The sequence below is a fragment of the Elephas maximus genome, chromosome 11 (genome assembly GCF_024166365.1).
Source record: "Elephas maximus indicus isolate mEleMax1 chromosome 11, mEleMax1 primary haplotype, whole genome shotgun sequence".
NCBI lineage: Eukaryota > Metazoa > Chordata > Mammalia > Proboscidea > Elephantidae > Elephas > Elephas maximus.
Genome location: NC_064829.1, coordinates 57948657 through 57976169, shown reverse-complemented (window position 1 = coordinate 57976169; position 27513 = coordinate 57948657). Strand labels below are relative to the sequence as shown.

Sequence of the window (27513 nt, the reverse complement as noted above, 5' to 3'; positions counted from 1 at the left end):
TAATAGTTTGCTAGTTAGACATCACATCCTTTTATGAATTCCTCTCCATAGTCCATTTTAGGGGAAATAAAATCTGTATTTGTAATAAAGGTTCTTATGCTTGCAGACTGTTGACACATGCTTTTGTAAGTATAAAAATCACTGGATTTGATGTCAAAAGATCTGGGTTTGCAATTTTGCAGATTCAGCAATATGTGTGGGTTTATAAACCACAGTTAGGCACTATTGGTGGGAATGGTAATTGGTTACATCTTCCTGGAAAGTAATTTGGCAATATTTGTCAGAATAGAAGTGTTCATTGACCTAGCAATTCCACTTCTAGAATTTACGTTCAGAATTGGACAAGTTCAAAAATATATAATGTAGAAAGATGTATGTGTAAAGACAATCATTATAGCAGAAAATTGCTATCAACCCAAATGTCTACTCGTAAGGAGATTGAATAAAAAACAAAAACAGTATATCTGCATGGTGGTACAATGTATAACCATTAAAAATAATCATATGTTTATAGACATGGAATAAGAGCCAAAGCATAGTAAGTGGTTAAAGCCAGTTATAAAACCATTCGTATAGCATGATTTTGTGCATGCAAAATTGTGTGTGTGTGTGTATTTTAGAAATGCCTATACCTACATAACTTTGTACAGCTTTGTATTTTTATAGCTCAATTTTTAAACTGTTATCTTGAAATAATTATAGATTTCATAGAAAGCAGCATAAAAAATGTACAGGGAAATCCACATACCCTTCACTCGTTTTCTCCCAATGGTAACATTTTACATCTATAGTATTAGTATTGTATAATATCAAAACCAGGGAATTGACATTGGTACAATCTACAGAGCATTATTCAGATTTCATCAGTTATATATGCACTCGTGTATGTATAGCTATACAGTTTTATCATGAGTAGATTTGTGTATCCATAACCACGATCAAGATATGCAGCTCTTTCCTCACGGCAAGAGTCCCTTGTGCTTTACCTGTATAGCCACGCTCATCTCCAGTCCCCATCCCTAACGTGTAGCAGCTGTTCATCAGGTTTCCATCTCTTTAATTTTGTTATTTCAAGAATATTACATATGTTTTGCTGTGACGAACATATGTAACAAATAGTTTACTCTGTACACTTTCACCTAAAGCACAAAAAAAAAAGGAAAAAAAGATTCAGGAAAAAAAAAAAGAAATCAAACAATGTAGTGCATTGGGCAAATCTGTTACAAAAGACCACTTTAAAGTTTTAAAAAGAAAGATGTCACTTTGATGACTAAGGTGCACCTGACCCAAGCGATGGACTTTTCGTATGCATAGAATGGCTGGACACTGAAAAAGGAAGACAGAAGAACCGATATACTCTGTGGTATTGGCAACTAATAGTGTACATACCGTGGACTACCAGAGAACGGACAAATCAGTCTTAGAAGAAAAACAACCAGAAATGCACCTTAGAAGAGAGGGTGGTGATACTTCAACTCCCTTACTTTGGACTCACCATTAGGAAAGACCAATTGGTAGAAAAGGATTAAGAGAGTAAGAGAGTACTTATTTGAAGTATTTATCTCTAGTCTTCAATTATCGACATTTTTGAAATTGACCCAGGGGTGTGGAGTTTATGTATACAGTAAGTTTGAAGTACTCTGTGTGGTACTTATTTAATCTGTATTAATACGTCTGACTGCTGCCTTTTGCCCTCTTTTTGCATGTTTCCGGCATCTCAAATCTGCCTTCAGAAACAAAATTCGTTTTCTAATTGTAATTGTCTTTAAAACATTGGCATGTTTTTGCAGTACCATTTTGCTTTTTTTTACTGCAAATGATTTGTTAGTTGGTTGCTGCCAGAACATTTGAGCTCATTTGTTTAAAACAGGGCTGTGCATAGATGCCTATAACAGGCAGCAGCAGTTACCAGCCACCCCAGTTGCTTGCCACCTCATTATAGCTCTAAATCAAGCGAACAGGAAAGCCGATTATTCTTAAATGTTCCAAGAAGTTTAGAACATTGGTGTATGGAGGGATGAGAGGAAAGGAATTCTATTGTAACAATCAGTATGTTGGTTTTGGCAGGATTGTGCCTGACTGATTTCCTTTGTAGAAATAAGTAAAGCTTCAAAGTGCAGAAATTTCAGGGACACGGCCGCAGAGTTCCATGAATCCTTTGTTTAATAGGTAATCACCAAGGCTGAGCCACTGTACCAGGCATGGTGAGGGATGCACGAGTGAATGAGACATTCTTCCTGTTCTCACAGTTTATAATCTGAGCCCTGGAGATGCTTCTGACCTGAAGTGGTGTTGTTGAGAAGGTCGTGGCAGTGGTGCTGTTTCAGATCCTGGCCACGTGGAGGGGCCTAAGGGGGGCTGACCTTGCCTGGAGGGCTGAAGAGTGGGGAGAGTTTCCTGTGGTGCAGTGGGAGGTAATTTCATCCTCTGTCAATGAAGTGTCTAAAATTGGAATTCATTTGGTCAATAAAGTTTTATTAAATGCCTACTTTGTTATCAGGTTAGGAATACTATGATGAATGAGCAGTCTAAATGTAGTGGGGCCACAGAGAAGTAAATGGCATTATGCTGTAGCATACTGAGTTTTATGATTGGGTACTTTACTGGCAGAGGATGGTCTTAGTTGGCCTTAGGTTTCCAGGAGGAAATGATGTCCAAACCAACTCCTCTAATGTATCTTGAAATTCTTTTTTGTTAATAGACTAATATTGTAATAAAACTAAATCAGAGCCCTGTTTAAGTTTTTCTTTTGGGAACACTCAATACCTTTGTTTTAGGAATAAGTTGAGAAAATGGAACTCTGTACCTCAGCCATTTGGTATACTTCTCCAGCTTTGTCATTTACCTGTGTTGAGTATCCTCCACGTCCTAGAATATTCCAGGCTGTCTGTGACCGCTATGCCTTTTCCTATACTATTTCTTGTGCCTGGAAAGCACACCCCTTTTGTCTGCCTGCCTGACTTCCTCTTTCAGGTTAAACAGAATAGTTATTTCCTCCAGCATGCCTTCCTTGATTCCTTTCTGGGTAGGTTGGGTGTACCTCCTGTGAGCTCACACACAGGGCTAGTCCTGGTTTTGGCACTTTTCTTGTACCTCTATCTGTATCTGTTTGGAGACAGAGGCAGCATCTTTCACAGAACCCAGCATGTCCTAGGCACCCAGGAAATGTTTGTTGAATGAACAAATTCAGAAGCTTTTAGAGACGTAGCCTTCATAATGGAAACCTCTTACATAATGGAAGCTCTTGGTTTCAGCCAGTTTGAAAAGAGAGTGATTAATGACTGAAGAAAGTAGAAGTGCCAGTGAGACATGTTATTCGTGTGGTCTAATTCTTAACCTCATAAAGCTGTTTACAATCCTTTGCATTTTAGACCTCTTTTTTTGCTTGAGTAACCAATAAACCAAGTAACTCATAGTTCTCACTTTTTGTCAACTAGTACTATAATGTGTATTATTGAATCTGACCAGTGATATATTAATTCAAAGTCTTTTTGGTATTAACAAATCAATTTGATCTAGCATACGCCAAAAAGAGATGGACATACGTAATAAAGAGACAGGAGTGTCTCATAGAATCCAAGATCAGGAACGTAGCTAGGCTTCAGGACGAACTGGTACCAAGAATTGGAAGACCAGCAGGGATCCTGAGAGTCCTTTCTGTTTATCTCTTCTTCTTTCCACATAGCTCTTTTATTCATCTTTCTTACTAACTGGTTTTTTCTGCTTCTCCGTGGATTCAGTGGATGGCTTCCCGGAACCCTCAGCATCACAACCAAGTTCTAGCCATATGGAAAGCCTACCTTTCCAGCTCAATTCTAAATTCCCTAAGACTCTGGCTTGGCTTTGGTTTAGATGCCTGTCCATGATCTAGTCAGCTATAATTGGGGAGTAGGTGTGAGAGTTTGCTAAACAAATCTGGCTACCTGCGCTCACCTGTGAATAGTAGATGAGAAGATAGAAAAAGGAGGTGGGGAGGACAGCAGACAGACGGGCACTCTAAAAATATCTAATATAGTGATAAATACTATAGATACTTTACTGTAGGATATGTGGCTGGTAGTTACCATTTCAGGCAGCATAGTTCTAGAGTTAGCTAAAAAAATCAGTTTTCTTCCACAGTTTCCTAAACTTTTCTTATTGAAAGCCTTAGTGCTTCAGGGCCTCTTTTTAAAGTGTGTTTTATCAGCAACAATAGAGAACTCTGGGGGCTGGGGGCTCGTTTGGAGGATTTGCTGTGCTATGTTTGTTGGCTGAAAAGACCATGTAATTTTTAACTTAGTACTCTAAAGCTGGCCTTTGTTCTTTCTAGACTCCTGATTCCTAGAATGTTACTTAAACTTCTTGGAAACCTCAATTTGCTTATCTATAAAAAATAGGGATTGTAACTGTCCTAGAAGAGGTTTTTTATGGGGTTTAAACACACTAATAAATTTGAAAGTGCTTGGAATAGCATTTAAAGAGTACAGCAAATGTAAGACATTGTAGGGAGTCCCCAACTTATGATGTATTCAAGTTATGATGAACTGCACTTACGGTTCTTTTTTTTTTTTTTTTTAAATCTAATCATTGGTAATATGTACTGTATACAGTATTGCAGTGCGTAATTTGCTGATGTTATTCTCAGATGTTCACTTGCAGATGTTCCATTTTATGATACACTGTTCAAAACACTGCTGTATAGATTCAGTTTTCTAAAGCAAATCGGGGGCTTCAGTTGTTTGAAGACATGGACCCAAGTGCTGATTCCTTTGCTAAAGTGGTTAGGTAGATTCGAAAAGCAGTGAGATGTTACTGTGAAATATATGAAGAAAAAGAAAAGGACCATACGGACAACTCTCGCTGATTTTCTGACTAGAAACACTGTACCAATTCCCAGGGATAATCCAGATGATCCAGAACCTTCCACAAGTGGAGTCGTTACCGCAGCTGACAAAATACCGGTGTTGTCCACTCTTCATCATTAGAGGACATTTTTATGATTTGTGTATTTTTTAATGTATGTACGTATGTATTAAAATGTATATAAGTTTATATGTAATGTTTTCAATCCCCAAAGAGAAATAAAGATCAAATTTATAAAGATACGGATAATAAAAAGGCAATAATAATGAAAAATAAAAATGAGGTATTCCACTTACGTCAGAACCTACTTAGGGTAGAGTCTTCGGAACCATACCCCATTGTAAATCGGGGACTACCTGTATTTTAATTTATTAATTAGGAAAAAATACAACATTTTGTAATCAACAATTGGTACTGTTTTTTTAGGGTTTACTTTGTGCTAGACACTATACTAAGCTTTACACGTACCGTTTAATCATCACAACCACCTTAGGGAGCAGATACCATTATTAACTCTGAGGGCAAGTCAGAAAGTATTGCTACAAAATCATAGAAACCTTTAGGAAACAAACATATCAACATGTGAAGCTATTCTTCCTCAACATATCCTTCATCTAGGTCTATGCATTTCTGCAGGCAGTGTTTCCATCTCTGTGACCCTTCTCCAGACAGTTCTTCGATTTACACCATGTAATAACAGCAGTTTTGTCATCCTTGAGGGACTCAAGATGTGTTTCTTTTAAATGTTCTTTGAGTTTTGGGAACAAAAAGAAGTCTGATGGGGCAAGGTCAGAGATGTGGGATGGATGGGGTAAGACTTCCCAATGAAATTCTCGTAGGACAGCCCTTGTTATCCTTGAAGAATAAGCAGGTGCATTGTCGCAATAGAAAAAATTCCTCGGCACACCTTTGCTGGCCTTTTTTTCAACAATGCAGTTTTCAGTTTTCTTCAAAGTTCTTCACAATAAGCCCCCTGTGATTGTCCTGTGTTCTTTGAGAAAATCTATCAAGATTACCCCTTGGGAATCCCCCAAAACAGTCACCGTAACCTTCTGAGTGATCTTCTCTCTCTTGGCTCGTCTTTGAGGTCTTCCTGACCTTTCTTAAAGTGCTTGATCCATCTAAAAACTGTTTTATGTGGGCCAGCATTCCCATAAACTTGTTGCAAAGCTCAGTGATTTGGGAAGATGTCCACTTGAGTTTTGTTGAAAATTTGATATTAACTCTGACCTCAGAATTGTTTTTCTCCACGACTGAAAAATTATCTTTTTTTTTGAAGGCACCCTAACCAGGTGTATTACTGAGAGAACTTGTCTGCAGCCATCCACTGATGGCAGAGACATGTTTAAACACGTTTCAGATAAACCCATGCGTGTATGAACTGCAACCCTAATAGCAGTACTTTTTGACTTACCCTTGTGTATGGGGAATCTAAGAAAACAAAGACTTAAGAAATTAGCCCAGGGTCACATAGCTAGTTGAACTAGGATTGGAATGCACATTTTTTTTTTTTATTGTGCTTTAAGTGAAAGTTTAAAATTCAAGTCAGTCTTTCATACAAAAACTTATACACACATTGTTATGTGGCCCTAGTTACTCTCCTTACAATGTAACAGCACATTCCTTCTCTCCACCCTGTATTTCCTGTGTCCATTCATCCAGCTCCTGTCCCTCTCTTCCTTCTCATCTTGCCTCCAGACAGGAGTTGCCCCCATAGTCTCAGGTGTCTACTTGAGCTAAGAAGCATAATCCTCACTGGTATCATTTTATGCCCTGTAGTCCAGTCTAATCTTTGTCTGAAGAGTCGGCTTTAGGAATGGTTTTAGGTTTGGGCTAACAGAGAGCCTGGGGTCTATGACCTCTGGGGTCCCTCTGGTCTCAGACCGTTAAGTCTGGTCTTTTTACTAGAATTGGAGGTCTGTATCCCACTTTTTTTCCTGCAACATCAGGTATTCTCTGTTGTGTTCCCTGTCAGGGGGAATGCACATTTTGAATCAGTATACTACTTCTAGATCGATGAACAGTTGTCAGTTGAATTTTCTTTTGTAAATTTTAAAGAAAACTAATTTGTTTTTGCTTCTTTAAAGTTTGGTTTCTACTGAAACAGGTTTTTTATCGTGTCATTTGTTTTTAATTAGAATGTGCTTTGAGTTGGAATTGACTCCATGGCAACAGGTTTGGTTTTTTTTTGTTCTTGTAGACCACCTAGAATTTGAAATTTCATTTTTTTTTTTTTTTTTGAGAATAATGCTAAGTAGTCTGAATCAGTGAAGACTCTGGAAATGTGCTAAGCACCCCACAGTACAGCTTTAGAAGAGGTTACCCAGCAGATGCAGGCTCACCTCTGAGACAGTAAATAAAGTAGGTTCTGTTAGGAGGGGTGCTGGGGTGATTTTTTTTTTAAAGCTTTGTTCTGGGTGAATGCTGATTTCATCTTGTTCTTTTCCCTTACGGCACCATCAGCTTTTTCTCTAGAGACTGGCAGTCTTTTGTGTAGATACTGACTCTCTATAACAGAGCTATGCCTAATTTGGTTTTTTTGTTACATCAGAAATTTATTTATGAAATGCTTTCAAGATTAAAAAGTGTAAATAATTTAATCCTTATATACTCACCGCCAGGATTTAACACATTTTAAAATTTTTGCTTCTGATTTTTTATCAGAGAAATAAACTTTTACAGAAATAATATACTGAAACTTCCCTTGCCATTCTATTTCCCTTCCTACTTCCATGTTCTGAAGTTGATAATGTACCTTTTTTGTCCATGTTTTTGTTTATTACATGAGTATAAAGTATACAGTTCAGTGAGATTTACTGTGTTCGCAGATATGTGTAACCATCAAATTTAGAACATTTTCATCACCTCAGAAAAGAAACTTTGGTTCCTCAGATAGTTAGACATAAAACTACCATGTTGTCAGCTGCCGTGGAGTTGGCTCTGACTCATGGTGACGTTATGTATAACAGAACTAAGTGTTGCCCGGTCCTGCGCTATTTTCATGATTGTTGGTATGGTTGAGTGCCGTCCAACCTGGGGGACTCATCTTCCAGCACTGTATCAGGCAATATTCTGTTGTTCTACGTGGGGTTTTCATTGGCTTATTTATGGATTTTTTTTTATTTATGGATAAATTGCCAGGCCTTTCTTCCTAGCCTGTCTTAGTCTGGAAGCTCTGTTGAAACCTGTCCACCATGGGTGACCTTGGTGGCATATGAAATACCAGTGGCATAGCTTCTAGCCTCAGTACTCTCTGTCTTGATTACTATAACTAATAAGTCTTGAAATTGGGTGGAGTGTTTCCTCCCACTTTAGTCTTGCTTTTCAGAATTCTTTTAGCTAATTCCTTGGCCTTTTCATATAAATTTTTATAATAAGATTGTCTGCATCTACAAAAAATCTTGCTGGGATTTTGATAGAAATTGCATTTAACCTATTTGATGATTTTGGGAAAGATCAATGTTTCTGAATTCTTAAATTTAGAATGTATCTCTTGTAGGCAGCATAGATTTTATTATTATTTTTAAAATTCTGACTGACAATCATGGTCTTAGTCATATTTGTAGTCCATTTATGCTTAATGTAATTACATATACTTAAATATATTTTTGTTTATATCTGTCATCTTACCTTTTGTTCTTTATTTGGCCAGTTTTAAGTTCTTTTTTTTCAATCTTTTAGCCTGCTTAAATGCATTTTGTTATTCTGCCTTTGCCCTTCTGTGTTCTTTAGTTGTATGTTCTTTTCTGCTCTTTAAATGGTTAGCCTTAGAGCATGCATCCTTGAATTAAAGTTTGATATAAACTTGTACCTTTACAGATTCTTTCAATTCTGTTTACCCCTTCCGACTTACATGCTTTTGTTATGCATTTTAATTCTGTAATTCTCCATTTGTGTGTGTGTTTTCCCAACGTCTTACTTTGCAGCATTTTAAATCTATAGAAGTATTAAATGTGATAAAATGAACACCTGTATATATTTCATCTAGATTTATCAGTTGTCAAATTTGTGTCATATTTACTTTCTTTTTTCTGTCTGTCTCTGTCTCTGCTCTGTCTCCTGCCTCTGTGTTTTGCTTGTGTTCATCTGTCTGGTCCCCCGTCTCTGTATCTGTGTTTGTGTTTCTGTCTGTTTCGAGCTATCTTCTTATGTGTCTCTGTATTTATAAGTCACTGAAGTTTATATATGCATTCTCTCCCTTGTCTTTTCCCACCCCTTTTCCAATGCCTAAGAGCATCCCGAGCTCTTAGAAATCTGGTATTGAGAATTATAGTAAATTTTCTAATTACATTATTAATTGAAGTATAAGTTTATTTTCTTGATCTTATTGTTCACTGTTGTATATCATATTTTTCTTGCAAATTGCATGTCTCATTTATATATTCCTTGGAAACCCTGGTGGCATAGTGGTTAAGTGCTACAGCTGCTAACCAAAAGGTTGGCAGTTCGAATCCACTAAGTGCTCCTTGGAAACTCTATGGGACAGTTCTACTCTGTCCTGTTGGTCGCTGTGAGTCGGAAACAACTCAATGGCAAGGGGTTTGGTTTGGTTTTTAAAAAATTATTTAATGTACATATATTTAATGTTAGTTATTAATCACCTTTTTCTTCTGTCTCTCCAGTACAGAGTTGAAGCTCTTGGAGGAGGCAACCATTTCGGTCTGCAAGTCTTTAGGTAAGGGGAAAAAAATGTATGTGTGAAGCACATTTATTTCAAATTTTTCTGTTATAAATTTTGATAGTGTAATGTGAATTGAATTAATGAGGTGATGAATGTGCAAATAGACGAGTTCCCAAATTTCACACAGCTAGATAGTGATGGAGCTGGGATTGGAACCTAGTCAGATTCTGTAGTCTAGTCCCATTATGTTTTTCTGTCTTCCTATTGATGTCCCCTGTTCCTACTCTGGCTTCTGAAGCTTATTCAGCCTAAATTTAGCATTTGGTTTTTACCAGTTAACGTTGGTCCTCTTAAATACTGTTGCTCCTACCACTGAAGCATTTTGGTATCTTGGATCTGTCGTTGCATATTATTGTTTACAAAGCGTTGAATGTATTGTATTAATTTTAGCCTTGATCTTCATTTTGTCCAAAAGGGCACTGTGGAAAACATTAGTACTCTTAAAATGTAAGCTCCGTGAGGACAGAGAGTTCTGTTTACAGGTATCTCCTTTGTTCCTGAAACAATGCTGTGTACATCTGGGTATCTCAGTAAATATATGTTGAATGAATGAATATAAAAGGCACATAAAGCTTTAATTACATCAGTCAAGTAGTCTGGTTCCTCTTTCCAGCAAGACATTTTTAAACTTTTTTTTTTTATAGCTACACATTTATAAATTCAAGCAATTACTGATAAAGTCATTTAGTAACAAAGAGGCTGTTGAATGAACATAGGGCTATGAAATTGGGATTCTGAATATAGTCATTATCAGCCGCAGCCCTCCGTTGTCTCAGTATTTTATTTTGATTTACAAGAGCTAGGTAATAGTCACACAGACAAGTACTTTGGAAATATTAACTCTCTTAACAGTTTATTCTGAAATCTTGAGGTATTCTTTCATCAAACTAAACCTGAAACTTGGAAAGAAGTAGGAAATTTTCTTGCGACTTTTAACAATATCTAATATCGGATCACATATCTGTTCTTAATTATGAATGCTGGACAGAAGCTCTCCCAGCTACAGCAAATGCTGCACCTTGCTACTCACAGTGGGATTCTCTAACCAGTAGCAATGGGCATCACCTGGGAGATTGTTAGTGCTGCAGAATATCAGGTCGGACTTTACATGGGTGGAATCATATTTTGCATTTTAATAAGAATGTTGTGTTGTCTGGGGTCTTAAATGCTAGCAAGCAGCCATCTAAGATGCGTAAATTGGTCTCAACTCACCTGGAACAAAGGAGAATGAAGAACACCAAAGACACAAGGTAAATATGAGCCCAAGAGAAAGGACCATATAAGCCAGAGACTCCCAACAGCCTGAGACCCGAAGAACTAGATGGTGCCCAGCTGCCAACATCGCTGCCCTGACAGGGAACACAACAGAGAATCCCTGATGGGGCAGGAGAACAGTGGGTTGCAGATCTTAAATTCTTGTATAAAGACCAGGCTTAATGGTCTGACTGAGACCGGAGGGACCCTGATGGTCATGGTCCCCGGACCCTTTGATGGCCCAAGATTGGAACCATTCCCAAAACCAACTCTACAGACAGGATTGGTCTGGACTATAAGATAGACAGCGATGCTGCTGAGGAGTGAACTTTGTGGCTCAAGTAGACACATGAGACTGCTGGTGACTCCTGTCTGGAGGCGAGATGAGAAGGAAGAGGAGGACTGGAGCTGGTTGAATGGACACGGGGAATACAGGGTGGAGAGGAGGAATGTGCTGTTTCATTAAGGGGAGAGCAGCTGGGAGTGCACGGCAAAGTGTGTGTGGCTTTTTGTATGAGAGACTGACTTGATTTGTAAACTTTCACCTGAAGTACAAAAAATTAAAAAAATACCAAAAAAACAAAAACAAGAATGCCTTGTGATCTCAATGCACATTCAACTTAGGGAAGCACTGTCAACTTCAGTAAGTGTCGGGTAGGCCTGGGATTCTGCATTTCCAACAAGCTTCCAGATAAGGCTTTTTGTTGGTAGTCCATGAACCACACTTTGAGTAGCATGTTGCGATGCAAGGAGAAGCTTACACAGTTACTTGTCTTGACTCTCAACCTGTGACAAGAATGCATACTCAGCAGCTATACCTGAGTTGACTTGGCAGTTAGTAAGCACATTGCAGGTATGCTATAATAGTGTACTTATTCCCATGTACAGTTTTTTTAAGTGTGTGTGTGCAGACCTGGGTTAAAAAAAAAGTGTTGGAGGACTATTTCCTTTTAAATCTTTGACACATTTTCAAGAAGTTCAAATATATACACAGATGACAGCAAAAGCATAATTCACAGATCAGCACAAAAATACATGTTCCTGGCAGCCCAGGTGTGTTGAGTGTTTGCATTTCTGGTTTTCAAAATATGCTTTGAAAGAAAAACCAATATCCCGAACTCTGGCATCTCACAGTTTGAAAACCATTGGTAAAGCAAAAAGCCTGGGCACTTGTCACTAACATGATGTTGACTTTGGGCCCAGCACTTAACCTTGCAGGGCCTCTTTTTCTTCATCAGTAAGATTAAAGATTCTGATGATGCGGTCTCTGCCTTCTGATGAATTCTTAAGCTCTACTGTTCTGTGACTTGCTGTAGTGCTGATAGAACTACTTTCATTAAGTCCAATACCTTGATTTAAAGGGGTTGGTATAGCAGGGCAGCTTAGAGCCAAGGATTTGAGTCATTAGACAAGGATGGGTCCTTCAGCAAGTAACAATCTTCAGTGAGGATGTGTAAAAATGGCAGTAATATGAGTGCTTATCCCATAGGGTTGCTTTGAGGATTAAATGGGATAATGCATGTAAAGCACTTAGTGTATGTTTTTCAGTATATGTTAGCTGTTGTTTCTTTTACAGATGAGAAAATTGAGGTTGGAGAAGTAAAGTGGTTTCTCTGGGGTTCAGTATAGACCTGGATAGAAACCAAATCTGGTTTCCCAATATAGTATTCTCTCAATGCTATAGGCCGACGTTGCTGAAATGCCCATTTTCTAAACTTTTTAAAATTCGTATTTTGTTTTTAAATCTTTTAAAATTTTGTCTGATCAAATAACTCCCCCTCTGATTACATTGCTTTTTTAAATGTGGCTTTTTATTTTTTGTTGGAATATTCATTATTTTTTTGTTTGTGTTTTTTTTTTAGCAGAATTTTACAGTTTATTATAGCCTATATACTGGAGATACAGATGATCAATTTTTTATTTTTTTTTGAAAGTCTGCTTTTTAGAAAAAGGTGTGTGTGTGCGTGTGCATGTAAGGTGGCGGAGTCGTTAAGGGCTTGGCTGCTAACAAAAAAGGTCTGCGGTTCGAATCTACCAGCCACTCCTTGGAAACCCTATGGGGCAGCTCTTCTCTGTTCTGTAGGATTTTTAAGAGTCGGAATTGACTTGATGGCAACGGGTTTTGCTTTTATTAACTATTATGTCTTTACATTTTTGGATTCTAAGATGAGGTGGCTGCTTTTTTCTACTGATTTGCACATTGTAAATCATTTTTTGTTGTTCAGAATTAAGATTGAGCAGCAGTTTCTCTGATTGTGTATTCCCCTTATTAGACGTGAAATTGACAGTGGGGTGGTCTGTGAGCAACTTGAAATAGATATTTGGTTTTATAAATGTTATGATATATTCACTTCAATTTCAGTTCTTAATTTTTACTTTTTAAAACATTTTCTTCTCTTGCAGTTGAAAACAATCCTCGAACCGGAAACCTTGCTGCACTAATTAAGGTCTTCCTTTCTAGAACCAAAGAACTAAAACTTTCAGCAGAATGTCAGAAGTAAGCCAGCTGATTAAATCATGTTCTCTTAATATTTAACAACATGAATATTATTTTTTATTTAATGGTGGAAATAGACTAATGGTCTTTTGAAAACTCCGGTTAAGGAACTATTCTCACTATTACGGGGAAAAGGTAAAAGAAAGAGGTTTTGGTTTATTGTGCAAGTCATTGGGGTAGGATTATAAATTCTGCAGTCTGTTTGATTTCAGCATTTTAGATAGTCTTTAGAATATATTATTCAAGAAGATTAATGATGATGCAGTTATTACAAAAAGAGGTAATTGTTTTCATTATTATTACTAGTCATATCTAGTTTAAATCAGGGCTTCAAATCAGTTCTTCCAGGTTCCGTCATGGCTGAGGAAATGAAATCGCAACAGATCCAAATTATTTAAATGTGGATGAACCAGGAAGATAACCAGAACGGCAACAATTACAGGTTGAAACCCTGCTAGAAAGTTAATCTTTTTCTGCTAGAAACTTAATCTCCCTCTTAGAAAACAAGGGCATTGTGTGCGTTGCATAGCGCTGCTTGGCAGCTCAGAGATGGCATCCAACTGCACCGCTTTGCATATGTGTCACTCTCCACAGTCCTGCCAATAACCCAGTCTCCTGCATCAGGCTCCTGAAATGGCTCACTCTACTTCCCATTCCAGGGCTTCAACCCATAATTTTTCCCTTTCTGGTTATCATTCTTTCAATCCAAATTTTAAAAGTTCAGGTCTTTTGGGATTTCACCTGGTTGGCTGTGACTGAACAGGTTTGAATCGGTTCAAAGCTCTGGTTTAAATAGTAAACTTAGTTTGAGTACTGTTTCATTCCATATCTGTTGCCTTTAATTTTTTCATATTAGATTCAGTGGAAGGTTAATCTTTTATGTACTCAAGCATTTTTTTTAGATGAATGGCAGCCTTTTAAATGCTTGTTCATTGCTCTACCTTCTGAACATATTGAATCCACCTAAAGTTTTTCTTGCCAGTCTGTGGTCATTAATACAGAGAGTAAATATCGTGCTATGCTATTGGAGATCTTATCTAAATTTTTTTGTCATATATTTACATATATTTTCTTTATTAACATAATCAAAAAATGTTTAAGGTTTCTTTTCTTTTATTGCCTATATGTGGGCATCTGTAAAGTCAAGAACAAAGCAGTCATGCTCACAGACATCACTAGAGATTTTTATTACATTGACTCACTATGTAAAATACACAAAATGAGATATAAAGTAAAATGTAATAGTTACCACTGATCCAATGTAATATGTCATGAACAGTTATTAAAAGATATGGGCATTGTTCTAATATTACAAACAGGATGGACAAAGTGGTTGGTGGGTTATGAGGAAGTCATGTGCTAGAAATAAACTGACCATGCTTATGATTAAGCGTTGATTCTTGTGTGGTTTTGTTCTTTCCATTCTAGCCACATCTTCATTTGGCAGACACACAATGCTTTGTTTATAATTTGCTGTTTGCTGAAAGTGTTCATCTGTGAGATGTCTGAGGAGGAATTACAACTTCATTTTACTTATGAAGAAAAATCTCCTGGCAGTTATAGTAAGTACTGCCTTTCAAGGTGATCTGGGTATAGCATGTGTAATATCTAAGGATAAAATCTGAGGAATAAAAGTATAATTTTGAAAAATTTCATTTTTCCTCCTGTCCATTCTATTTTTAACATGACCTGATGCTGTCACTCTTTCTTCGCCTGTATTAATTTAAATGAGCAAGACTCTCAAAACAGTTTTTTTTTTTTTTAAACAGCCAATAGAATCAAGGCTTTTATTTATTTTTTATTTGTATTCATGAGGAATAAGAAGGAAGTAAAAGAATGATAAAACTCAAGTATTTATTCCTTTCATAAAAAACAGAAATGTCAATTTAAATATCATTACTAGAGCAACATATTATTAAGGAAGACAACTAATTGGAATTATAGATTTTAGAAACGTTAGAGGTTACTTTCATAGGCTATAACAACAGTTTCTGAGTCTGGGTGTCTTTGGGACTACTTTTTCAGAAGTAACAGTTCCAAGGATTATTCTATGATGCTGAAGTATGTCTTATTTTTTTAAGGTATAGGGAAAGGTTACCGTTTTCTCCTAATATTACTGAGATTATTTTGCCAGTGGTTAGGAAGGCCTATAGTTTTCAAGATCAGATTCTGATGTTTCGTCTCTTAGCTTAAGAGAAAAAAACTAGGCCTAAGAAGCTTAAAAGGAGCCCTGGTGGCGCAGTGATTAAGCACTTGGGTGCTAACTGAAAGGTTGATGTTTTGAACCCACCAGCTGCCCCGCAGAAGTAGGGTGTGGCAGTCTGCTTCCGTAAAGATTATAGCCTTGGAAACCCTGTGGGGCGGTTCTGCTCTGTCCTGTGGGGTCACTATGAGTCAGAACCGACCTGATGGCCATGGGTGTGGAAAGAAGCTTAAAACCTACAACCCGGAAAGTAAAAGGGTAGATAACTCACCAAAAAGTGAAATACAGGGCATTTAATATTTTGCATCTACACTGGTAACATTTTTTTCCTACCCTCCATAGTTAACCTAATTAACAAAGTAAGGGAAGTAATATATATATATATTTTTTTACATAGAGACCAAGGTTTATTAATGGTTACCAAGGGCAGGTGGGAGGAGGAATGAGGGGTTATTGCTTAAGGATTACTAGTTTCTGTAAGGTTATGAAAAAATTTGGCAACAGCAGTGATGGTTGCACAACAATGTGAACATAATTAATGCCACTGAATTGCATACATAACAATGGTTGAAACAGCTGTGTGGTTATGTATATTTTACCACAATAAAAAAAAAATGCATGCACAAAAAATATGGTTCTATAAAGAGGACAGTGAGTGCCTTGCCCACAAGATGTGAAGAAAGATTAGAAATACATTGAGAATTGTGTCTGATCAATATCCACTAACGAAGTAATATTTTAATCGTCCAGTGATAGATCCTCATTCTTGTTTAAAAAAAAAAAAGGAAATATGTTATTTTTTTTTCTTAGAAAAGTTGAAAGGATTGTATAGAGAACACCCATATACCTTCCACTTATGTGTTAACATTTTACTGTCTCTCTCCCTCCCTCCCTCTCCTCCTCCTTCACCTCCTCTGTCTATATATGTGTGTATGTATTCATGCTTACTATTAGTACACTTTAAACTTTTTGATTTCAGAATTACAGAAAACTTTTAGAATATGTGTATATGTGTCAGTGAGGTTCACCTACTTTTAATATTTTACCCATTACATTTCTATTTGCACTCTTTCAAGATTGTGTGTGTGTAATCTTCCACCCCCCCATTCAAAATTATATGTATATAATTTTTTTCTCTGAACCATTTGAGACTGAGTTTAATTATGGGCATATTGACCCTTTACTCCATAATACTTTCCAATATGTATTTCTTATGAATAAGGGTATTACCTAATATAACCACAATATATTCACCAGCTTCAGTATACTAAATATTGATATAATACTTTTATCAGCTTTCAGTAAATTCAGTAGATCTACTGATTATATTTCAGTTTTGTTAATTGATTCAATAATGTCATTTATAGATTTTTTTTTCCTTCTGTGTTTAAACCTTTTCTTGAGTTCTTATAATAGTAGTCTCATACAACATTTGTCCTTTTGTGACTGATTTCACTCAGCATAATGCCTTCCAGATTCATCCATTGTTATCAGATGTTTCATGGAGTCATCATTGTTCTTTATCATTGCGTAGTATTCCATTGTGTGAATATACCATAATTTGCTTATCCATTCATCCATTGATGGGCACCTACGTTGTTTCCATCCTTTTGCTATTGTGAACAGTGCTGCAGTGAACATGGGTGTGCATATATCTATTTGTGTGAGGGCTCTTATTTCTCTAGGATATATTCCAAGGGATGGGATTGCTGGATCATAGGGTAGTTCTGTTTCTACCTTTTTAAGGAAGCGCCAGATCAATTTCCAAAGTGGTTGTACCATTTTACATTCCCACCAGCAGTGTATAAGTGTTCCAGTCACTCCACAGCCTCTCCAACATTTGTTACTTTGTGTTTTTTGGATTGATGCTAGCTTTGTTGGGGTGAAATGGTATCTCATTGTAGTTTTGATTTGGATTTCTCTGCTGGCTAATGATTGTGAGCATTTCCTTATGTGTCTGTTAACCGCCTGAATGTCTTCTTTGGTGAAGTGCCTGTTCATATCCTTTGTCCATTTTTTAATTGGGTTATTTGTCTTTTTGTTGTTGAGGTCTTGCAGTATCTTGTAGATTTTAGAGATTAGACGCTGATCCGATTTGTCGTAGCCAAGTTTTTTTTCCCAGTCTGTAGGTTGTCTTTTTACTCTTGATGAAGTCATTGGATAAGCATAGATGTTTGATTTTTAGGAGCTCCCAGTTATCTGGTTTCTCTTATGATGTTTTTGCATTGTTAGTAATATTTTGCATACTGTTTATGCTATGTATTAGGGCTCCTAGCATTGTCCCTATTTTTTCTTCCATGATCTTTATCATTTTAGATTTTATATTTAGATCTTTAATCCATTTTGAGTTAGTTTTCATGCATGGTGTGAGGTATGGGTCTTGTTTCATTTTTTTTGAAGATGGATATCCAGTTATGCCAGCACCATTTGTTAAAGATACTGTCTTTTCCCCCAATTAACGGACTTTGAGCCTTTTGTCAAATATCAGCTGCTTATAAGTGGATGAATGTATGTGTGGATTCTCAGTTCTGTTCCATTGGTCTATGTATCTGTTGTTGCACCAGTACCAGGCTGTTTTGACTACTGTGGCGGTATAATAGGTTCTAAAGTCAGGTAGTGGGAGGCCTCCTGCTTTGTTCTTGTTTTTCAGTAATGCTTTACTTATCTGGGGCCTCTTTCCCTTCCATATAAAGTTGGTGATTTGTTTCTCCATCTCATTAAAAAATGCCATTGGAATTTGGATCGGGATTGCATTTTGTCTATAGATTGCTTTGGGTAGAATAGACATTTTCACAATGTCGCATCTTCCTATCCATGAGCGAGGTATATTTTTCCACTTATATAGGTCTCTTTTGGTTTCTTACAGTAGTGTCTTGTAGTTTTCTTTGTATAGGTCTTTTACATCTTTGGTTAGGTTTATTCCTAAGTATTTTATCTTCTTGGGGGTATTGTAAATGGTATTGTTTTGGTGATTTCCTCTTCAACGTTCTCTTTGTTGGTGTAGAGGAATCCAACTGATTTTTGTATGTTTATCTTGTATCCTGATATTTTGCTGAACTCTTTATTACTTCCAGTAGTTTTCTTGTGGATTCTTTAGGGTTTTCTGTGTATAAGATCATATCATCTGCAAATAGGGACACTTTTAATTCTTCCTTATCAATACCGATGCCCTTTATTTATTTTTTTTCTAGTCTAATTTCTCTGGCTAGGACCTCTAGCACATTGTTGAATAAGAGTGGTAATAAAGGGCATTCTTGTCTGGTTCCCATTCTCCAGGGGAATGCCTTCAGACTCTCTCCATTTAGGATGATGTTGGCTGTTGGCTTTGTTTAAATGGCCTTCATTATGTTGAGAACTTTCTCTTCTGTTCCTATTTTGCTGAGAGTTTTTATCATGAATGGGTGTTGGACTTTGTCGGATGCCTTTTCTGCACCAACTGATGAGACCATGTGGCTCTTGTAGATTTTTTTTTCCCCTCAGTATAGGCTCCAGCCCAGGATTAAGTCTTATATTTAGTTGTCATAGTACTTAGTCATCTTATCTCGAACATTTCTATGGCGTTTCTCTTTTATGACATTGAAGTTTCTGAAGGGTACAACCCCTTTGTTTTTATGACACGTTCCTCATTTGAGGTTTACTTGATATTTCCTTGTGATCTGTTCCAGGCTATGCATTCCTGGCTGGAATACTACCCAAGTGATGTTGTGTCTTTCTTAGGGCTATCGCAAAAAGGGACTCCTTGATCTCAGGGACTCTCTCAAGCATCAGTTTAAAAAACTGGAAAGTCTTCCTCTCCCCCCAGGAGTATAGGTAGCACAGTTGGAAGCTGACTCTAAAGAATGCCTCCTTAGTCACACTAACTTCTCTTTGCAGGCAAAGTATGGCTCCTGGGCTTCCTGTGTTCTCTTTTTCTAAAGATACTTCCTCCCTCATTAGGCTTTCCTGCCCACCTTGAGCTGACAGAGATCACGTGTATGACTCAAAGTCAAACATTACCAATTTCTCATGTGGGGCTGGGAGAACTATAATGTTTATCCTTTTAATTGTAGCCTTTCTGCTCTGTGGGTTTCACAAATATATATAATCACACATACTTTCATAAAAGTAGAAATGGTTCTCTTTCCACTATGGTTGCTAAACAAAATCAAATGTTGGCAAGGAGAACAAACACACAAAGGGTTTATTGTCTAACCAGATCAAAATCATAATGCAGTGAATTTTCAGTACGTGCATATCCACTTGTGAAATATTTCTTAAATTCTAGAATTTTTAAAAACAATGTTGTGGGGAGATAGAAAAGATTCAGTGGAAAGTTAGCCTTTTATGTACTCAAACATTTTTTTTTAAGTCATGCTTGGTTGGCAAAAATCTTAAAAGAAATTCTGGTTATTATCATATAAATATATTAGAGAATTATGTTACATTTCAAACAAATGAAAAGCCATGGTACAACATGGTCCAATTCAAGGTGGTAGAGTGACCACAAGTATTTATATTTTCTCCCTTCTGAGACCCTGTTAACATGATAGTGAAGGAATTTCCTAGACATTCCATTGAACAACTCAGGTATGGCCTAGTCATCCTTTTCTAGCCTTCCTTTGGCCTTTTTAAAGATCATGGAATAGTGTTGGAGAAGTAGAATATAAATTTCTGTTTTATTCTTTAATTATTTTCTCCATTCTCGTTCTCACTTATTTCCAAATTGGAAAAATACATCCTTCTTGTCCTACACTTTGAAAATACAATTTTATAGTTGGCCAATTTTTTTTTTTTATTGTGCTTAGGTGAAAGTTTACAGCTCAAGTTAATTTCTCATACAGAAATTTATACACATATTGTTATGTGACACTAGTTACAATCCCTATGATGTGATAGCACACTCCCTCTTTCCACCCCGGGTTTTCTGTGTCCATCCAAAGAGCTTCTGTTCCTTCCTGACTTCTCATCCTGCCCACTTGGTCTCACCTATATGCTTGCACTAACAAGCACACTCTTCATGAGTATTATTTTATGTTATATGGTCCAGTCCGATCTTTATCTGAAGAGTGGGCTTCAGGAATGGTTTTAGTTCTGGGTTAACAGAGCGTCTGGGGGCCATGGCTTCAAATGTTCCTCCAGTCTCAGACCATTAAGTCTCGTCTTTTTACGTGAATTTTAGTTCTGCTCCATGCTTTTCTCCTGCTCTGTCAGGGACTGTTGTGTTCCCCTTCAGGGTGGTCATTGGTGGTAACTGGGCACTGTCTAGTTCTTCTGGTCTCAGGCTGATAGAATCTCTGGTTTATGTGACCCTTTCTGTCTCTTGGGCTAATATTTTCCTTGTGTCTTTGGTGTTCATTCTCCTTCGCTCCAAGTGGGTTGGGACCAATTGATGTAACCAATAATAGATGGCCACTTGTTAGGTTTTAATACCCCAGACTCCACTCACCAAAGTGGGATGCAGAACATTTTATTAATACACTTTGTTATGCCAGTTGACCTTGATGTCCCCCAATGGTTCCCCAGACTAGTTGGACAACAGTTCAACATCTTTTCTGTGACCGGTCACATTGATAGTCATTTTATAGGCACGTGTCTGAGGATGCTGTCTCTTTCCATTTCAATGAAGTCAAAAGTGTCATTAAGTGCTTCTGTACATTTTGAGGAAACTGAAGAATGGCCAAAAATTCTTATTCTGAATACTTCATTATCACAGGAAGGCAAATCACATACAGTGTACTGTATAGGTGTACAGGATATTTAGTAGGTAAGATCTTTCCTTTTTCTTTGGTAAGAAGTTTATAGACAGAATGGAATTTGCCAAAATTTATATTTGCACTCTCCGTCACATGTGCAGATTAGATAAGCAAAGTCCAGTTTGTATGTGAACAAGATATCTTTTAGTTTATGTTTTCTGTTTAATTTATGTGGAAAATCTGACTTTTTCTCTAGTAATACTGGATAAATAAAGACTGAGTTTATTTGTCTTTATTTAAGTTTCTTTTTTGAGATTTTGCTGAATTAAGAATACCAAAATTAAACTCGTTTCAAGAGCTCTAAAGTTTCTTTCCAAACAAATGATGTAGTTGGCTTGTTGTAAGGAAGCTAAGTCATATGTTCTGCTTGTAGGGAAGCTAAGTCATAATATGTCCTACTTTTCTTTTAAAGCTATTGTCCTTCTTTTCATAGCTAAAATGTGATCACTTTAATTATTATGATATTATTATTGAATTAAGCAAACATATTAATATAATTTTAGCAATTTTATTTGCTGTCTTTTTTTTTTTTGTTGCTGTTTCTGTTCTAGCTGATGTATTCCATGGAAAATTACTCATTGTTTTGTGCAGTTTTGAGTTAACTTTGGGGAGAGAGGAAACCCTGGTGGCGTAGTGGTTAAGAGTTGTTCTGCTAATCAAAAGGTTGGCAGTTCATATACACCAGGTGCTCCTGGAAACTCTATGGGGCAGTTCTACTCTGTCCTATAGGGTCGCTATGATTTGGAATTGACTCGACAGAAATGGGTTTGGTTTTTTTTTTGGTGGGGAGGAGAGAGAAAAAGAGGCATAGAAAGTGAAACTCTTAATTATGTTTTGATATTATTTAAAAGATGTTAAATTACAAATAATATGTTATCTCATATTGTTGTGTGTGGTCGAGTCGATTCTTACAGCGACCCTGTAGGACAGAGCAGAAGTGCCCCATAGTGTTTCTTAGGCTGTAAATTTTTTTTTTTTAATAATTTATTTTATTTTTGTTCTTGCTGAGAATATACACAGCAATACATACACCGATTCAACATTTTCTGCATGTACAATTCAGTGACATTGATTACATTCTTCAGGTTGGCAACCATTCTCACCCTCCTTCTGATGTCCCTCCTCTATTAACATAAACTCACTGCCCTCTAAGTTCCTATCTAAACTTTCGAGTTGCTGGTGTCAGTTTGATCCTATATAAAAAACCAAAACCAAACCTATTGCCATCAAGTTGATTCTGACTCATAGCAGCCCTACAGGAAGGCTGTAAATTTTTATGGGAGCAGATCACCAAGTCTTTTCTCTCACCGAGTGGCTGGTGGGTTCAAACTGCCAACCTTTTGGTTAGCCCCCAAGCACTTAACCATTACTCCACTAGGACTCCTTCTAAATAATATACCATCTAATAATTTATCAGGTAAAGAGTGAGAGATATACTGTGTTTATTTTGGGGCCAAGCGTACTCTCAGAATACCTTCTTTACCCCCACACCCTCCACTCTTAACCAAGCTGAGAAAGAAGCGTGGTTTTATTGTATATCCTAGGTAACCTAACATAGAGACAGTGTAAAAACAATTTATCACTGAAAGAGCCATCTCTGTGGTCAGATGATCAGTGATTCTGCCTATTTACTGACAGACTGTACCCTTCTTTAATACAGCATTATCACTGCAGGATTTTATACATGCACTTCAATTTTGTTTGTTTTTGGTCCATGGCTTAAGTCCAGTGACTATCTTTTTGAAATAGTCTGTTCTTGGCATACGTAATTATTTTCGTCTTAATCTTACATGTTCTTTGAGATTTCTACTTCTTATCACTAGCGTCATATTTTCAACTCATTTCTTTTTACAATTTAAAAAAATACAATAAAATTAAATAATTGCGCAGAAACCGCTGATTGGGGAAAAAAATAGAACCCAAGTTGGCTGGCAAGCAGCGTCACCATGCAGTAGCTGAAAACATTCAGTTATTAGCTGGCGTATGAATATCTGAATTAGATGTGTGAAGGACTATTTAGGGATAGGTAGTAATACAGGCTGTTTGAAGGTCAAACTTACACAAGTAGAGGACCATCTGCAAACAACAAAGTCAGCTGTTTGAGGCATATTAGGTATATTGGGATAGTACGGCATACAGAATTTTTATGTTTCTTCCACTTTGTAATTCTGCTGTGATCAGATGGATATTGCTGGCATTTTTCAGTGAAGCAATCTTTATGAGGGTAATGTGACTATTAGGAAGCTCTGAGTTTGTAATCTAAATTTGTGGAGATTTCATATTTTCCCATTGGCTATACATTATGTGGTAGCAAATTGCTTGCTAGAGAGAATTTGTATCGTTATATGATGATAACTCTTGTATACAGCCTTTATGATTGTGGGCTAAGAGCCCAATACATTTTGTATTTCTAGAAAAGAGATTTGAGGCACAAAAGATGGAGACATTATACCAATGAGGTATATGGTTATTTGCCATTAGCTTACATTTGATAAGACACTAAAATAAGCTTTTCTTATGTTTGTTTAGTATACAACTGTTCTAAGAGAGAGAGATTTCAGTAGCTTTTTAGGATGTAGACATTTATTTTCTGCCAAGGCAGACAACCAGGAGGTTTGGTTGCAAGAAGCAGTTAGACACCCAGATCCTTTCCCCTCCCATGTGGTCATGAGAGCACCACCCCCAATTTCAGTATTCTAGAGATGTGCTCTCTAGAGAGGCTAACCCAGGAGTCCCTGATCACCCCCTGTATGCGTGCTCCGGCACAGTTGAGGGTGGGTGGTGTACTGAGAACAGAACTGGGAAGAGTGAAGGGTTTTGACTTGGCTCCTAGAATGCTGGCACCAGGATTTTGCCCATCTCATCCCCTCTACTGCCAGGAGATTAGTGGGTACTCTTCTGGAGAAAGTGAACCAAAACAGAAGAGACTTCCTGATAGTGATATTTGGGTGTCCCTCAAAAAAACAGCCGGGGACCCTCCATTGAGAAACAGTTGACAGGTTCTGTCAGCCTTTTGTCTCACTCTGGCCTTTCAAACAGAAGAAAAAATTATGTAAGATGGGAAATTTGTGGAAATAGAAAAAAATCCTCAGTCGTACCTCCTTCCCCAACACCAGTTTTCTTTCCACTCTCTCTCTGGCTTAAAACCTTTTAAAAACTCTTTAGAATTAAAAAAAAAAAAAAAGAATTACCTTCAGAATTTGTGGTGTGTTTGTTCAGTAAACTCTGTGGAGGTGAATCTTTCTCCTTTGGAAGTGGATTGGCTTTTTCAGGTGGCGGAGGTGATCTGGCTTTTGTGGCAGCAGGGTTTCCCTGTTCTCTCTGTTGGAGGCAGTCCCCAGTCGATGGGGCTGGCTGAAATTGTATACTGAATGGCTATTTGGTTTTGTTTTCATATAAAACACAGCAGTTTAATTCCATTAGTCAAGGCTGTTGTTGTTGGGTGCCATTGAGTCGATTTTCATCTCATAGTGACCCCACGTGACAGTAGAACTGTTCCATCGTGTTTCCTAGGTTGCAGTCTTTACAGAAACATATCTCCAGGTTTTTCTGCCTCGGGGTCACTGGGTAGGTTCAAACTGCCAGCCTTTTGGTTAGCCACTGAGCACCAGGGTTCTTTTAGTTATAGGTAATAATGCAAAAAATAAACCAGTAACTGAAAAGTGTTACTCAGAGTAAAAAGAAATCATGGACTTACTCTTTTAAAATATTTAACAGTATAAGAGTTGTAATCTAGCTTTGCAGAAAAACAAAAGTGCCTCTAGGAGCTTCTGAATTACTCTTTGGTCATGTAATCGGTGATAAGAGTTTTATATTTCTCTATCTTTCCTTTGTGTCATTTGTGGAACGAAATCAATTAAACTTACTAAGAGGCACATTTTATAATCAAACTTGGTAGACTATATTATCCTTTAGGGTAATTAGAAACATTTCCTTTAACCACGGTAAAAGCAGTCAACCAGAATTATTGCGGATTGTATTGGGATGGTATGGGGCACAGGCCTCCAAGTAGTGTAATGCATTGAAATATAGATCAGTTTTATTTTTAGAAAACAGTGAGTCCATTTGCTTTTCCTCTTATGATTAATTTATAGAGGCAGTTTTACATTTGGCTAATTAAAAGTCTAGATCCGATTTTTAATATTCTAGAATAATTCAGATATTATCTTCACAATTCAAACTGGCAATAACATAGATTGTACCATATTTTCTGAATACAGGTTTATAGTAAATATAATCTAGCTTCCATGTTTGTCTTCCATTTTAAGGAAGTCAGTTTTGCTCTGAACTTTCCAGGCACTCCATTAGCTTGGTTTTTGAGTACGGCTCTGTTATTTCTTGATTAATTTTTTAGTACTTGCATTTGGCACAGATAGTATTGGGCAGCATTGAGAAACTGGCAGCTTAACTTTCTGAATGGAAAGAAAACAGCAATTAGCTCACTGTCTTTTACTATTACTTTTAATAACTATGTGTAACCTGACTTAAGTGACCCATATGTTTCTTTTTTCTGGCTGCAGCTTTGTTTTCCATCAGTGCTATTTTTTTCCCTTCTCCGAGTGAGTGCTTTTTTAATTCTTCTTTTCCCCCTCTCCTGCCCTCCCCTCCTGCTCTGATGGAAGGCATTTGATTAGGGCACTATTTACGGTTTTCTTGTTGTCTCCCTTAAGGACAAAATGAGGGAGTGGTAGACTGATGTTTTAGCACATGGTATTGAATGGGTTCAAGCAGAAATACTAATAGGGACTGCAGCTTGTTTTAAGTATAGATTAAGTATAGATTATCAGACCTGTAAGGGACCTTAGATGTCATCCTGTCTTTATTTGCCCCTTTCTTTGGCAAAACTCATGGGGACCAGAGAAGGATTAGGGACTTATTTATAGTGAGGAAATGCCAGGTATAGGGGTGGGATTTCAGTGACCTTGTTCTTCATGATACTCATAAATAGTTTATATTTATTCATTGTTTTAGATTATTTGTAAATTGGATATTTAAGTCAAAGACTTCCAGTATATGTTGATGAATGTATAGTGTATCATGTAGATGTATGAACTAATATGTGATGCTTAAGATCTCTCTCTCTCTGTCCTAATATGGCTCATGGTACTCACTTATCTGGGATTTGTATTAAGGGTGTTCAGTGAAACATGGGTTGGTTGACTGGATTTTTTTTTTGTTGTTGTTAACTTTAGAAATAAATAGGTCTTTAAAAATAATTTATAAACTGCTTCCTTTGCAATGAGACCAGAAGAACTGGATGGTGCCAGGCTACCATTACTGAACATTTTGATCAAAGAGTCTATAGAAGAATCCTGATCGAAAGGGGGGAAATGTAGAACAGAATTTTAAAATTTCATAGAATCCAGACTTTCTGGAGCTATGGACAGTGGATGAATCTCTAAAACTATTGCCGTAAGATAATCTTTAAACCTTAAACCAAAAATATCCCCTGAAGTCTTCTTAAAACCAAATAGTAGCTTTGCTTAACTAGTAACAAATGTCTGCCTTGAGCATTATGCTCTTTTAAGATCTGTCTGTATGGGATCAAATTGACAACAGCAGCTATAAGGAATAGATAGGAACCTTAGGGGATGGTGAGAAAGAAAAGGAGAGTGAAAATGGTTGCACAACTTAAAGAATGTAATCAGCGTCACTGAATTGTACATGTAGAAACTTGAATTGGTGTATATTTTGCTGCGTATATTCTCAACAACCGGAAACCCTGGTGGCATAGTGGTTAAGTGCTACAGCTGCTAACCAAAGGGTCAGCAGTTCGAATCTGCCAGGCACTCCTTGGAAACTCTATGGGGCAGTTCTACTCTGTCCTATAGGGTCGCTATGAGTCCGAATCGACTCGACGGCACTGGGTTTTGGTTATTCTCAATGAAAATTAATTATTTTAAAAAATTTATGAAAAAAATTTTTTTCCCCTTGAGAACCTGGAGTCAGATTTGGGTTCAAATTCGGGTTCTTTCACTTACTGAACTTGGGTTAGTAAACTAACCTGTCTGAGACTTAATTTTTTCATCTGTAAAATGATGGTAATTGTAGTTAACCTTCTAAGAGTTATTCTCAGGTTTATTATGGGATAACAAGTCTGAAGTGCTTAGCACAATGCCTGTCAGATTGTAAAGTATCAGTAAATTTTAGCTATTAATACTGCTCTCAGATGCAAAGATTTGAAACATTAAAATATTTGACTAGAGCTATAGAAATTTAGAGAATAATTTAAAACTCCTTAAAAGATAAAACAGTTGGATTGTAAACCTTCACAATGTATTAAACACACTGAATCTCTCTGCAA

At 37.0% G+C, this 27513-nt stretch overlaps 1 protein-coding gene across 7 annotated transcripts in view; it reads left to right on the top strand.

Moving 5' to 3' along the window:
• The window catches only part of DYM (dymeclin), a 351008-nt gene that overhangs the window by 33655 nt on the left and 289840 nt on the right, over positions 1-27513 (top strand). For all 7 annotated transcript variants that reach the window (XM_049900187.1, XM_049900186.1, XM_049900183.1 and 4 more), the window contains exons 3-5: positions 9465-9517; positions 13181-13274; positions 14703-14836. In XM_049900187.1, coding sequence (XP_049756144.1) covers positions 9465-9517; positions 13181-13274; positions 14703-14836 — 281 coding nt within the window. The remainder of the gene's footprint in view (positions 1-9464; positions 9518-13180; positions 13275-14702; positions 14837-27513) is intronic.